The 14579-nt window shown below is 36.1% G+C and overlaps 1 protein-coding gene across 1 annotated transcript in view; it reads right to left on the reverse strand.

The window, feature by feature from the left end:
• Positions 1 to 14579, reverse strand: part of LOC136851310 (multiple epidermal growth factor-like domains protein 10) — a 66611-nt gene that overhangs the window by 37715 nt on the left and 14317 nt on the right. Inside the window, exons 5-10 of the mRNA XM_067125312.1 lie at positions 13910 to 14029; positions 12470 to 12589; positions 5915 to 6034; positions 4712 to 4831; positions 3681 to 3800; positions 645 to 767 (exon numbers count right to left, since the gene is read on the reverse strand). Of these exons, the coding sequence (XP_066981413.1) occupies positions 645 to 767; positions 3681 to 3800; positions 4712 to 4718 (250 nt within the window). The 5' untranslated portion in view covers positions 4719 to 4831; positions 5915 to 6034; positions 12470 to 12589; positions 13910 to 14029. The remainder of the gene's footprint in view (positions 1 to 644; positions 768 to 3680; positions 3801 to 4711; positions 4832 to 5914; positions 6035 to 12469; positions 12590 to 13909; positions 14030 to 14579) is intronic.

Below are 14579 nucleotides of genomic sequence, written 5' to 3' on the forward strand. Positions count from 1 at the left end.
ACTCTCTCTTTCAGGCAAAACAAGGTAATTTTCTCTTGAAATGTTGATGAAAAATGAAAGCACAAATGGATGCCAAAATAAACTTGACCCACTCCATTAAAAATACTCCTAATGTATTCCTAACGTAGCAAGAATGTGACATATATGGTGTACCTTTACCTAATGTTGACACTTTCTAAATATATCTAAAACTATCCAGATGGATTCTAGATACTTTGACGAAAAGAAAGAATAAATCGAGGAAAACCAATCTTTACGAAGGCACTGATCTGTGATGAAATCACTTGTTTGGTTACTGACTTTCACGGTTTGTTTTCGTGCTGAAGTCACAGGTACTTGGAAATTCTTCATTTAGTTCATGATTTCGAAATTTGTTCTATTCTTGGTATGAAAATGTCATTTCATATATCTTGTTCTTTATAACAGGTAATGACATTTACTAAAATATCAACACAAAACTATTCTTATTTGTTACTTGTGCAAGTGAAAAAAATGGTCTGTTTGTAAATATTGGAATGTAAGAAACAATACACAAGATTTTAAGTGCAGCGAAAGTTTTCTATACCAAAATCCACGCGAATCAAAGGAACGAAAATTGTTTATCTTTTGACATCGGCACAGACAGGATCACTGGATGAGCTTACCTGGCAGACAGCAAGAGCAGTTTTCTCCTTTACACCATCTGGGGATTATTGTGCCATAACAGGTGTCAGGCGTCCTGGTACAATAGCCATTTCCTTTTAGACAGGCGTCTGATATGCTGCAACCTAAAAAGAATAGTTTCATATTTACTATATCCGGTATGGTAATGATAGTGAGGGAAATGTATGTTGTAAATGGATTTAATAAAACTTCGAACTATTTTACTGGAATGCAGTATATCGAAACAACTTTCTGTTTTGAATTTATTCACTAGTTCAGTGAAGGCAGAGAAGTTTTCTCTTGACATATTGATGGCTAATGAAATTACACTGAACTACTAAGAATGTTTCTAATAAAATGAGTCAAATACAAACAACTAAATAAGACCAATAAAAAATATAAAGCACTTGACAATCATATTTATCCAAAATTTCTAATAAACGGATCAAATATATTTCCAGTGAGACTGCAGGTACCTTGGCGTAGTATAATAATATACATACATACTGTATAAGATTTCAGTCTTTGTGATCGCAATGATCTTAGATGAAAGGAGCTGTTTTGATAACAATTTTCAGTTTGTTCATCAACTTAAGGGCCAAAGTAATAAATTTTTTCTGTTCTTCCCTTTATTTCTGAATAACTTTTATTTGTAATATAAAAACATCAGTTCATATTTCTTGATTATTTTTTTTAAGATTTGGAAAATTGAAAGCATTAAATGAAGAATACGATATTGGGACGTGAGAAACAATAAGCTGAATTTTAGCACAGTGAAATATTTCTGTCAAAATCCACAAGCCTGAAAGGGACAGAAATTGTCCATCCCTTGACGGTCACACAGACCGAGCGCTGCATGAGCTTATCGGCAAGCAGCAAGTGCACTTCTCTCATTTACATAAATCATGGAATATCATGCACAATCACATAAAATTTATTCGCGTTTCGACACCTAAAAGTATAAGAATACCACATCAATGTTAATATTTTCCACATCGTTTATTGGAATTAAGAATCAAACTGATTTTAGATTTGCTTTTCCTTATTTTTCCAATTCAGTGCTATAAATATTTGCAGCCTAGTATGAAGACTAATAAAGTCCAAAAACAATGGTGCACATATTACAGAAAGATTGGAATTCTATTGCATTATGAATGTGCAACGAGAGAACCAGGAAATCACTAGCCTACATGTTACCTGTGTATTAAGTTTCATATAGAAAAAGAGAATTAAAATGTTGACAATGTTCTTGACCTGTGACATGGAAAATATGTGAAGGCTAAAATATTCAAGGGGGAAACAGAGAAAAATGAAAAGTATTACTTGAAAATGACGCGTGACCTTCTGAATACGTTGAGGTAAAAAAAACATGAATTGTAGAAAAAAGTTAATTCCCCTGAAGAAATGAGGCATGAACTGCAAGGTTTCACTAATCTCATGGCAGTCGAAATTTAAGAATGTAGAAAATCTTTTTAATAACTTTATTGTCTTTAAATTTTGTATTGAGATGTTTGACCTTTTGAAAGTGGGCTTAACTGCTTCCCATTGTACCTGGATTGTGTGTAAAACAGGCGTAAAAGAAAAATCGTTCACTATGATACAGCGTTATCAATGTGTTGCTGATTTTCTATAGTGATATGCAAGGCGACTTGGTATATTTAGAGGCTACCTTACGCTGCTTTAATGTGATTCCGATATATACCCGTAGCATTAAATGGTGACTGACGGCGAATCTGACAAACCAATATAATAAATTCGACCTTATATATATATATATATATATATATATATATATATATATATATATATATATATATATATATAATATATATATATATATATATATATATATATATATATATATATATATATATATATATATATACATATATATATATATATATATATATATATATATATATATATATATATATATATATATATATATATATATATATATATATATCTATATATATATATATATATACATATATATATATTATATATATATATATATATATATATATATATATATATATATATATATATATATTTTAGCTTGCAAAGGTACGACAATGTTTTGGGAATGAAGAAATAATTTTGTCTGCGTCCAGTTTCAGTCATAATGCAAAAAGACCTGTTTTTATAAAGAGCTTGAGAGAGTCAGAGCTGAGAGTTGGACATTTTTGCACAATGAGAGAGAGAGAGAGAGAGAGAGAGAATGAGAGAGAGAGAGTTTTTTATTGGGATGCAAGACAGGTTTTCCGACTAAGCACGTGAACATTCTAATTTGGATTGGAGTATTATTTACCGTTTCAGGCAAAAGAACGTTATTATCTCCTGAAACGTTGATGACTGATACAAAATACAAACGAATGCCAAAATGAACCTGACCCGTTGAAATAAAAAAAGAAAATACACGAAAAGCAAAAAGAATAAAACAAATAAATAATGTACCCTGACAGAGTGCTGAGGCTTTGCAAATACATCTAAGACTATCAAGAAGGATTCTAGATACCTTAAAGAAGAGGAAGATTTAATAAAGAAAAAATGGCAGTCTTTCCGATGGTATTGATCTCAGATAAAACTACCTGTTTTGGTTACTGACTTTCACAGTCTGTTCTCATGCTAAAGAGTCAAGGTAACAGGAATGTTCTTCGCTTTTTTTTTATGATTTCCGAATTATATCTCTTCGTGATATGAAAATGTCATTTCATATTTCTTATTCTTTATAAATGCTAATGAAATTTATTGAAACATCTGCATACAACTGTTCTCATTTGTTACTTGTGCAAAAATTGACCAAATGGAAAACACGGTCTTCTTGCAAGATTCGGAAAACTTGGAAGTGTTAAATGGAGAAAGATATATTAGAACTGGAGAAACGAAAACCGGACTTTAAGTGCAGCAAAAGTTTCCAGTACAAAAATCCCACACGAATCAAAGGAGCGAAAATTGTCACAAAATCCACAACACTCAAAGTAACAAAATTGTTCACCTCAGAAGTTCAACACAGACCGAGTGCTGGGTCAGCTTACCTGGAGCGCAGCAAACGCAGTTCTCTCCATCACACCACTCGGGGATTTGATTTTCATAACAGTTGTCCGGACTCGTGCAATAGCCATTTAAATCTAGGCAGTCCTGAGTTGGGGGACAACCTGAAAGGAGCAGTTCCATTTTTAGTGTCTGTTAAGGTTCTGAATTTGATTTAAATGTGTGTTGTAGACAGATTTAAAGCCTCGAATTAATTGCTGGAAGAAAGGACAGAAAAACAGGCCTAATAAACTGAACTTTCACTTCTCAAGTTTATTCCTCATGTATCTGAGCTTAATGGCAAATTGCAGTGATACCATGTGAATCTGACGCGCTGCATTAGAAAGAATTAATCAATATGATAAATGAAAAATACATGATGCATATTTCTATTAAAACTTGTCGTATCTATTTCCAGTTGGATGCCAGGTCTGCTGACGGATAATGGTAATAGATATGAAATTGCAGTCTTTGCTATCCCCATGATCTTAGAAAAGGACCTGTTCTGGTCATCGATTTTCAGTTTGTTCTGCAGGTAGAGAGAGAGAGAGAGAGAGAGAGAGAGAGAGAGAGAGAGAGAGAGAGAGAGAGAGAGAGAGAATGTGATGTGAAGGAGGTGGGGAAAGGGGAAGCTTTCCTCTTGACGCAAGATAGATTTACAGGTGTGAGCTGGGTATTTCCTGTTTTCAATTAATATCCACTGACTCAGTGAAAGCAATGTAATTATTTCATAACACGCTGATGGCTGATCAAAATACAAATAAATGCCAAAATGAAAATGACCCATTTCGTTAAGAAATACATATAAAACTATACAAGAAAAAATTCAAACCGAAAATATTTTTATTTGATACTGTTGCAAGAACAGACCAATTAATAAAAAATGGCCTTTTTGTTAGATTAAAAAAATGTGGAAGTGTTGAATGAAAAAATGGAATTTGGGAACCAAAAACTAGTGTCAAAATACACAAAACTCAAAGGAGCAAAATTGTTCCCCTCAAAAGATCAACAGAGACCGAGTGAAGGATCAGCTTACCTCGCATGCAGCAAACGCAGTCCTCTCCATCACACCACTCGGGGACATAATTTTCATAACAGTTGTCAGGACTCGCGCAATAGCCATATGCTTCTTTGCAGGCCCGAGTTGGGGGACAAACTGAAAGGAACAGTTCCATTTTTAATGTCTCTTAAGGTCTTGAATTGGAGTTAAATGTAAGTTGCAGGTAGATTTAAAGCTTCGAATTCACCTTATGAAGTTTTACTTACTACTCCAGTGAAAGAGCTGTATAGCAGTTTACTCTTCATGTATTAGAAATTAATGAAAATTCACAGTGTTACTCTATGAATCTGGCCCACTACATTAGAAAGAATTAATATGTTGACGGAGAATGATAACAGATATGAGGTTGCAGTCTTTGCGATCCCCATGACCTTAGATAAAATGATCTGTTATGGTCATCGATTTCCAGTTTGTTCTTCAGGTAGAGAGAGAGAGAGAGAGAGAGAGAGAGAGAGAGAGAGAAAGTGGGGGATGTGAGGGAAGTGGGGAAAGAGGACATTTTTCTCTTGATTTTTTGGGGACACAAGACAGATTTACCTGTGTAAGGTGGTGGACCTAATGTTCTGGATTAATATCCATTGATTCAGTGAAAATAATGTGATTATTTCCTGATACACTGATGACTGATGAAAATACAAGTGAGTGCTAAGATGAACATGACTCATTGCATAGAGAAATTCCTATGAAACTATTATGAAAAATAATGCAAAGTACCTTAACATTAAATTATACATGAAGCATTATGCAGATGCTTGTAAATATCTAAAATTTCCTGTGTGATTTCATATCAGGGATAATTACCTCTTTTGATTTTTGACGTCCACAATTTGTTCTGCAGCTAAAGATTCATGGTAAATGAATCCCATTATTTCTGAGTTTAATAATAATTTTATTTGTACTATGAAAATGTCAATTGATATCCTCCCGTATTCTTGATGACAGTTAATGTCATTTATTGAAATGTCAAACGAAAACTATTTTCAGTTGTTTCTTCTGCAAGAACAGATCAAATGAAAAAATGGCCTTTTTGTAAGATTAAAAAGACTCGCAAGTGTTAAGTGAAGAAAGAAATATTGAGATTTTGAGAAACAAAAACCAGAGCCAAAATCCCCAAGACTTAATGAAACAAAATCGTTCACCTCAGAAGCTCAACCCAGACCGAGTGCTGGATCAGCTTACCTGGAGCGCAGCAAACACAGTCCTCTCCATCACACCACTCGGGGACTATTTTCTCATAGCAGTTCTCAGGACTCGTGCAATAACCATAATTATCTAGGCAGGGCTGAGTTGGGGGACAAACTGAAAGGAACAGTTCCATTTTTAGTGTCTCTGTTAAGGTCTTGAATCTGAGGGGAATGTCTGTTGCAAACAAGTTTAAAGATTCAAATTAATCATTGAAATGCAGGGCAGATACACAGGTCTGACCAAATGAACTTTCACTTCTGAAGTTCTATGCAGTAGCTCAGTGAAAGCAGGGCAGTTTACACTTCATGTACTAGACATTAATAACAATTCACAGTGTTACAAAATGAATATGCCCCATTTCTTTAAGAATTAATTAAGATCAATAAAAATATGATGTACCTTAATGATTCCAGATATTGTAACAAATAACAACAGATATAAGATTCTCCATAATCTTTAATTAAATGACCAGTTTACGTCATTGATTCCAGGCATGTTGATCGAAAATGATATTAGATAGGAGATTCCAGTCTTGGCAGCCACCATGATCTTACATAATATGATCTGCTTTGGTCAACGATTTTCAGTTTGTTCTTCAGGTAGAGAGAGAGAGAGAGAGAGAGAGAGAGAGAGAGAGAGAGAGAGAGAGAGAGAGAGAGGAGAGAGCGTGGATGATGTGAAGGAGGGAGGACACTTTCCTCCTGTTTTATTGGGACACAAGACAGACTTACCGGAGCAGTTAGGGAACTTCCTGTTTTGAGTTAATATCCATTGATTCAGTGAAAGCAATGTGATTATTTCCTGACACATGTATGGCTGATGAAAATACAAATGAGTTCTAAGATGAACATGACTCATTGCATAAAGAACTACATCTAAAACTATTATGAAAAATAATGTGAAGTACCTTAACATTAAATTATTCATGAAGCATTACGCAGATGCTTGGAAATATCTAAAAATTCCTGTGGGATTCCATATTAGGTATATGACCTTTTTTCATTTCTGACGTTCACAATTTGTTCTGCAGCTAAAGATTCATGGCAAATGAATCACATTATTTCTGAATTTAATAATTTTATTTATCCTACGAAAATGAAAATTTTTATGATAAAATTAATTAAAGTTAGCTTATATCTTCGTGTAATTAGGTACGATTGGCATTCAAAATAAAACAAAATAATGCTTGTCTAACCAGCTAGGACTGTCTCTGTAATCACCTGTTTCCCACAAGGTGGCGATGGAATGTTTAGGTCTTGTCAGAATTCTTCACGACCACCCACTAAGATGTGGGGAGGCTGGGTGGGTTTCCACTTTAACAGTAGGTAAGCATCCAAATAATTAATCTTATCACAAATATTTCATTACTTGGAATGATTATTACCTACTGCTGAAGTTAGCTGACTACCACACTGAATGAGGATGGTGGGCTAGTGCAGCCAGAGAAACAATGTTCAGCCAAGCGAACTAAAAGCTTTTTAAAGAGGGGAAAAAAGCTTCTCAACATTCCTCCCTGTTGTGTGATCCTCACTGCCAAGTGCTGACGCCAGACACTGGAACCAAAACAGGGTGTAAGGCCCTCATAACAAGACTTGTCAGATGATCCTTACAGGGAAACAAGGACTATCTTGTAGAGTACTAGTGACTCCTGTGTCTGAGTCGAAAGCCCATAACTGACAGTCCAAATATAAAAACAACTACCACCTTCATATATGAAGGTGCTCTCCTTTACACCAGTGTGTACTTTCATGCTCCCAAAATTCAATAGCAGGATTTCCTAACAACTAACAATAAGACAGAAAGCAGGGCTGTTGCCATATTTGGTTCAGGAGACAGTGTCCCCTCCACAACGATAGGACTAAGGGCTTTACACCTCACGAGTAATTTGAACATTTTGCAAATAATATGAGGCAAAAACAGTTACATCTCCGCTGAGCTGCATGACAACCTTCTCTAGCGAGAGATATTAAAGGAAATAAAGACATGCATACTGTACGGAAGCCATGAGAATTATTTCCAAAAATACTAAAAGCTCAGGAATCAACTCAGTGAGCATTTACTTAAGCATTCTTGGACATAGGAGTGTTTGGTCTTCTAACACCACAGATAAATACTTAACTCCTCCTCTTAAAGGTTTATGTCTGTCCAGGTAAACCCTTAAGAGTTCTAGCTGGACATAAGGCAGCTACTTCCTCAATGCCTACCAAAGCAGTCAAATTAAGCACTGTCACAAATCTGGGAAGGGCTTCACCTCTATATCTTTTCTCTAAGAAATGAAAGAAAAGAGAGAGGTCGCCACTAGAACAAAGCCCACATACAAGAAAGGGCTTGAAGCTCACTAATGCACTTTGCCGCAACAAGAGCTAAAAGAAAGTTGTCTTCAAAGTTCCTAAGTGACGCTTTATCCAAAAGCTAAATCTGAGGTTAAATTATATTCTGGAGGACTATGTCTAAATTTCATCATAAACCATGATAGTACGACTGAAATTTCCACCACAAAAGACAGAAAACCTCTTCAAACTTTAAATCGTGAGTGACATTCCAGCCAGCATGATGAAGAACTGAATACAGTGTAGTGACAGAAAACTGCTTTGTGTACTTGAGATACTGGAAGAACTTAAATCAGACTATCTAGTGAACTGGTGCTGGATATCACTCTGGACAAGCACCAAGATCAATAAACTGACCACTGTTATTGATACAGAAGTCTAACAGTGGAGGGCCTTCTAGACTTAAGGATTGCTTCCTTGGCAATTCTAGATTTGCCCTTAGCTTGTAACAGACAATGACAATCACCACACGGTCAGATGAACATGTGGGGGTTTGATGGAATCTTCTCAAATAAGACTGAAAGATCTTTCCTAAATTGAAGAAAACAAGGAACATCTACCACCAGGAAAGGAAGTTAGGGGAACCATTCCCTTTGGGGCCACCAACGACCTATCAAAATCATCTTTGTGTTCTGCAAAGCTCACAACTTAAGTATTTCCTCAAAAAGCAAACAGAGGAAAAGCATAAAGGTCTAGATTCCACCATTCTTGAAGGAAGGCATCAACTGCCCATGCCTGAGGATCCTGGCATGGAGGGCAGTAAACTGGGAGAGTAGTGGTTTGGGCAGTAGGGAACAGACTGGTGTTTGGGTTTCCTCAGAGGTTCCACAACTTCTGGCAAACCTGAGGAAGAGGAGATTATCTGCCTGAAGACCTTGCCCTTTTCCGCTGAGCTGGTTTTCAATGACAATGTTTTTCCCTAGGACAAAATGTGGTAAAGGAATGGCGTTGCTGGGCCCTGTCCAAAGGAGAAGGAAGTTTTTTTATAGCCTGAACAAATCTCGTGATTAGTGTCTCCTTGTCATCTTATGTAAGAATGGAGAGGTTGAATTGTCAGAAAAGATTGCAATTATATTGTCTCTGACTAGATGTTCTGCTTGCTTAAGACCATTCTAAATAGCCAAAAGCTGTAGGTTGTTTACCTTCCAACTCCCTGATGTCAATGTTTCTCAGACCGGACCCCGAAGAACAGTGTAAAGGTTCTTGAGGCCTACAGGCCAACCCATTCAAGTTCTCAAAAGTAGTAGAAAATTGTCTGTCCATCTCTCTGCTGGAAAAACCCCCAAAAAGAGAGCTAATCTTCATACCCAGATAAACAATTGACTGGACTGGAAAATCACAGATTATTCAACATTGAACAAATTGACCAGCTCTGAGGTTAGACATAAAACCTAATTATTCACTCTCAAGGTCATCAGAATCAAATTGGTGAGAACAAACCAGTCATCCAAATATGAGAGGACTACTCTGGCACCAAGCAGATGAATCGATCCTCCTAAAAATTCCAACACGCAGGAGAATACTTTTCTTTGACTCAAAGTATACCGGGGTGTGGAAGCATGTGTCCTACATGTTGACAGAAATCATCCTTAGCCCTTCTGAAAGGCCTCCAGGACCAAACTGAATGATTCATCGAAAAGGGAGTAATATGAATAAACTTGTTGAGGTTGGAAATGCCCAAAACTGGCCTTCAGCCCCCTCCCTGAGACCTTGGGAACAAGAAAAAATGATAGTAAAACCTCAGCAACAGTACTTGCCAGTAAGGATCACACAACAGGAAGGAATGTTGAGAAGCTTTCCCTCCCCCTTATTAAAAAGCTTTTAGTTCTCTGTGTGAAGAAGGATATCACGAAGTTGGCAGGGGTAAAAATATAACAAAAGGCACCTGAGAACCATCACTACCAAAGGTTCTTCTTGTCGCTTTGCTGGACACTTCTGAAAATCTACACACGGCCCTCTGGGGATCCAGAACATCAGTTATGGTTATATGTGTAATTTTTTCACTCAGAATGTGAGTCAGATCTCTACCGAAGTAGAACTCGAGAGTGGTTTAGGAAATTCTACATGGAACTTACATGCAAAAAAGGCTGTAGGGGCTAGACCCTAGAGGGAAGACTTCAAAGATAGTGCTAAGAATTTCAAATCGTCTGATTCAAGACATCTTAGGTGATGGCCTTTAACACTTACGGGTTAAGGAGACAAAGATGGGACACTGTCAAAAACAGCTACTAATGGCTCAGCAGGGCTACTTTATATGATTTGTACCCAGCTGTTTCCCTTACTTTACAACTGAGTTGTAACAGGAATAAGACATCCCTCCCATTAGCCTCGGAAGTAGGTCTATCAAGGAGAGGTTACAACTCTGATGCATCATCAAGAAACTGCCTCTTCAGGACTAATATTTATAACTATTATCATTATCATTATCGCTTATATGTATCTACATACGTACATACATATACATACATACATACATATCTACATATGCATATATATATATATATATATATATATATATATATATATATATATATATATATATATATATATGTGTGTGTGTGTGTGTGTGTGTGTGTGTGTGTGTGGTAAGATGCATTATCATGGAAGTAGAGCCCAAGGGAACTGGATGTACAGTCGAAAGAGAAAGTTAGGAAACTGTTTAGTGTTAAATAGCTCTGCACGTAACACGAACAGTGTATTGTACTCAGAGCTGCGCGTGCAGAGTGAGCTCTTAGGAACCAACCACCCTAGGCAATGTGCTTTCATGTTGCTGGCTTAATCTAAACAACAGAGGTGATCTCGGAAGTGTATCCTTTAATGCTGGTTCTCCGAATGCTACTGCACCTGTTTCCAGTTTTTGAAGCTGTTTAGAGCTGGGTTAGGACTTAGGTACGATATAAGTTATAAGTTTTTTCACCTTCCACTGTTCAGCATGCAAGTTTCAAGCTCTTGGATCAAGGGAGCGAAGACTCCTCTAACTGGTAAGATACTTTGGCCTAATTGTGAAGGAGTACCTTAGAATTCGGTATTTTGTTCTTAGCACAACTCAATTTCTGCACGAGTAATATATATATATATATATATATATATATATATATATATATAATATACACATACATATATATATATAATATATATATATGTATATATATATATATATATATATATATATATATATATATATATATATATATATATATATATATATATATATATATATATATATATATATATATATATACATACATATATATACATATATATATATATATATATATATATATATATATATATATATATATATATATACAGTATATATATATATATATATATATATATATATATATATATATATATATATATATATATATATAAAACTCTACCAATTCACATGCATCACTATCACTCTCTCAAAACAGATGATACATGAGCCAGTGAACGCGACCACAAACTACCAAATGACGGTTGAGAGAGGTGGCGAAGGGCACAGACCTTGTTTCCGAGACACGCCATGGTTCGCTGTCTGCAGGGAAGGCCAACAGGCCCAGGGCAGCCCAGAGGGCGGGCTTCTGACAGACATCAAGGCCCCAACACCTTCCTTGCAGGGGAAACTGAAAAATGTCGATCACTAGGGCGGGGGGAGTCGATCGTCGCCATAGTATATACGGTCAAATTTCTAACCACAATAAAAGAATATTTCTCAATTACCTATTATTTTTCTCCTGAACCACGTAGGGAGCAAAAGAAGGCAGAGCAGAAGGAGTGAGAGAAATTAACCTAGGCTATCAGGTAGGCTAAACATTCCAACACCATCTGGTGGGAAACAGGTGATTACATTGACAGTCCTAGCGGGTTAGTGAGGCATTTTTTTGTTTTATTTTGAATGCCGATCGCCCCTAATGGCACGAAGATAGAAGCTAACTTTAACAAGTGGTAAGATTCATTCCAAATAATGTTAATTCATATTCCTCCCGTATTCTTCATGAAAGTAAATGTCGTTTATTGAAATATCAAATCGAAACTCTTTTCATTTATTCTTGTGCAAAAGTAGATCAAATGAAAAAATGGTCTTTTTGATAGTTTCAGAAAACATGCAAGTGTTAAATGGAGAAAGAAATATTGGGATTTTGAGAAACAAAAAAAAAACAAAGTCAAAATCCACAAGACTCAAAGGAACAAAATTGTTCACTCAAAAGATCAACACAGATTGAGTGCTTACCTGGAGCGCAGCAAACGCAGCCCTCTCCACCACACCACTCGGGGACTATTTGCTCATAGCAGTTGTCAGGATTCGTGCAATAGCCATATGCTTCTTGGCACTCCTGAGTTGGGGGACAAACTGAAAGGAACAGTTCCATTTTAATGCCTCTGTCAAGGTCTTGAATCTGAGGGGAATGTGTGTTGTAAACAGATTTAAAGATTTTTCAAATTAATAATTGAAATGCAGGGCAGATACACAGGTCTAATCTAATTAACTTTTACTTCTGAAGTTCTATGCACTAATTCAGTGAAAGCAGGGCAGTTTACACTTCATGTACTAGATATATTAATAACAATTCACAGTGTTACTAAATGAATATGACCCATCACATTAGGAAGAGTCAATCAAGTAAGATCAATAAAAATATGATGCAACTTGATGGCTATTTTATCCATAATTTCCAGTAGAACTGATCGAATTTATTTCCAATAGGATTCCATATAAAGTAACAAATAAGAACAACAGATAGTATATAAAATCCTTTGCATTCTCCATAATCTTTAATAAAATGACCAGTTTACGTCATTAATTCCTGGTATGTCGATCGAGAATGATATTAGATAGGAGATTGCGGTCTTGGCAACCACCATGATCTTACATATTATGATCTGCTTTGGTAATCGATTTTCAGTTTGTCCTTCAGGTAGAGAGAGAGAGAGAGAGAGAGAGAGAGAGAGAGAGAGAGAGAGAGAGAGAGGGGCGTTGTGTGGAGGAGGGACAATTTCCTTCTGTTTTATTGGGACACACGACAGACTTACCGGAGTAGTTTAGGAACTTCCTGTTTTGAATTAATATCCACTGATTCAGTGAAAATAATGTGATTATTTCCTGACACATGGATGATTGATGAAGATACAAATGAGTTCTAAGATGAACATGACTCATTGCATAAAGAAATTCATATAAAACTATTATGAAAAAATAATGTGAAGTACCTTAACACTAAATTATTCTTGAAGCATTACGCAGATGCTTGTAAATATCTAAAATTCCTGTGGGATTCCATATTAGATATAATTACCTGTTTTGATTTCTGACGTTCACAGTTCGTTCTGCAGCTAAAGATTCATGGCAAATGAATCCCATTATTTCCGAGTTTAATAATTTTATTTGTCTTATGAAAATGTCAACTGATATTCCTCCCGTATTCTTGATGACAGTTAGTGTCATTTATTGAAATATCAAATCGAAACTTTCCATTTATTAGTTCTGCAAGAATAGATAAAATGAAAAAAAAATTGCTTTTCTATAAGAGTCAGAAAACTTGCAAGTGTTAAGTGAAGAAAGAAATATTGGGATACTGAGAAACAAAAACCTGAGTCAAAATCCACAAGACTCAAAGGAACAAAATTGTTCACCTCAGAAGATCAACACAGATTGAATGCTGGATCAGCTTACCTGGAGCGCAGCAAACGCAGTCCTCTCCACCACACCACTCGGGGACTATATTCTCATAGCAGTTGGCAGGATTCGTGCAATAGCCATATACATTTTGGCATTCCTGAGTTTGGTTACAAACTGAAAAGAACAGTTGCATTTTTAGTGTCTCTGTTAAGATCTTGAATCTTAGGGAAAAGTGTTGGAACTGGAATTGGAATACAGAATTTAGGGCAAAGGCCAAGAACTGGTACCTATGAAGTCATTCAGCGCTAAAAGGGAATTGACAGTACGAAGGTTCGAAAGGTGTAACAGGACGAAAACCTCGCAGTTCCACTTTAAATCAATTGTTAGAGAGGTTGAAAGTTACGTGGAACAAAGAGAATATGAACGGTTGTACAGTAAAAGGAGTGATCGAGGTTGCATTTAGGGGCCGAAGGTACGATGCAAAGAACCTTAAGTAATGCCTACAGTGCACCCCGTAAGGTGCACTGTCAGCATTAACCCCCTACTGGATAAGGGAAATGTATATTGTATATAGATTTAAAGCTTCGAATTGATTAGTGGAATGCAAGACGGATGCACAGCCCTCGCCAAATGAACTTTACTAGTTCAGTGAAAGAAGGGCAGTTGACTCTTCTTGTCCTAGATATTAATAAAAATTCACGGTGGTACTAAATGATTCCGACTC

The sequence above is a fragment of the Macrobrachium rosenbergii genome, chromosome 23 (genome assembly GCF_040412425.1).
Source record: "Macrobrachium rosenbergii isolate ZJJX-2024 chromosome 23, ASM4041242v1, whole genome shotgun sequence".
Taxonomy (NCBI): Eukaryota; Metazoa; Arthropoda; class Malacostraca; order Decapoda; family Palaemonidae; genus Macrobrachium; species Macrobrachium rosenbergii.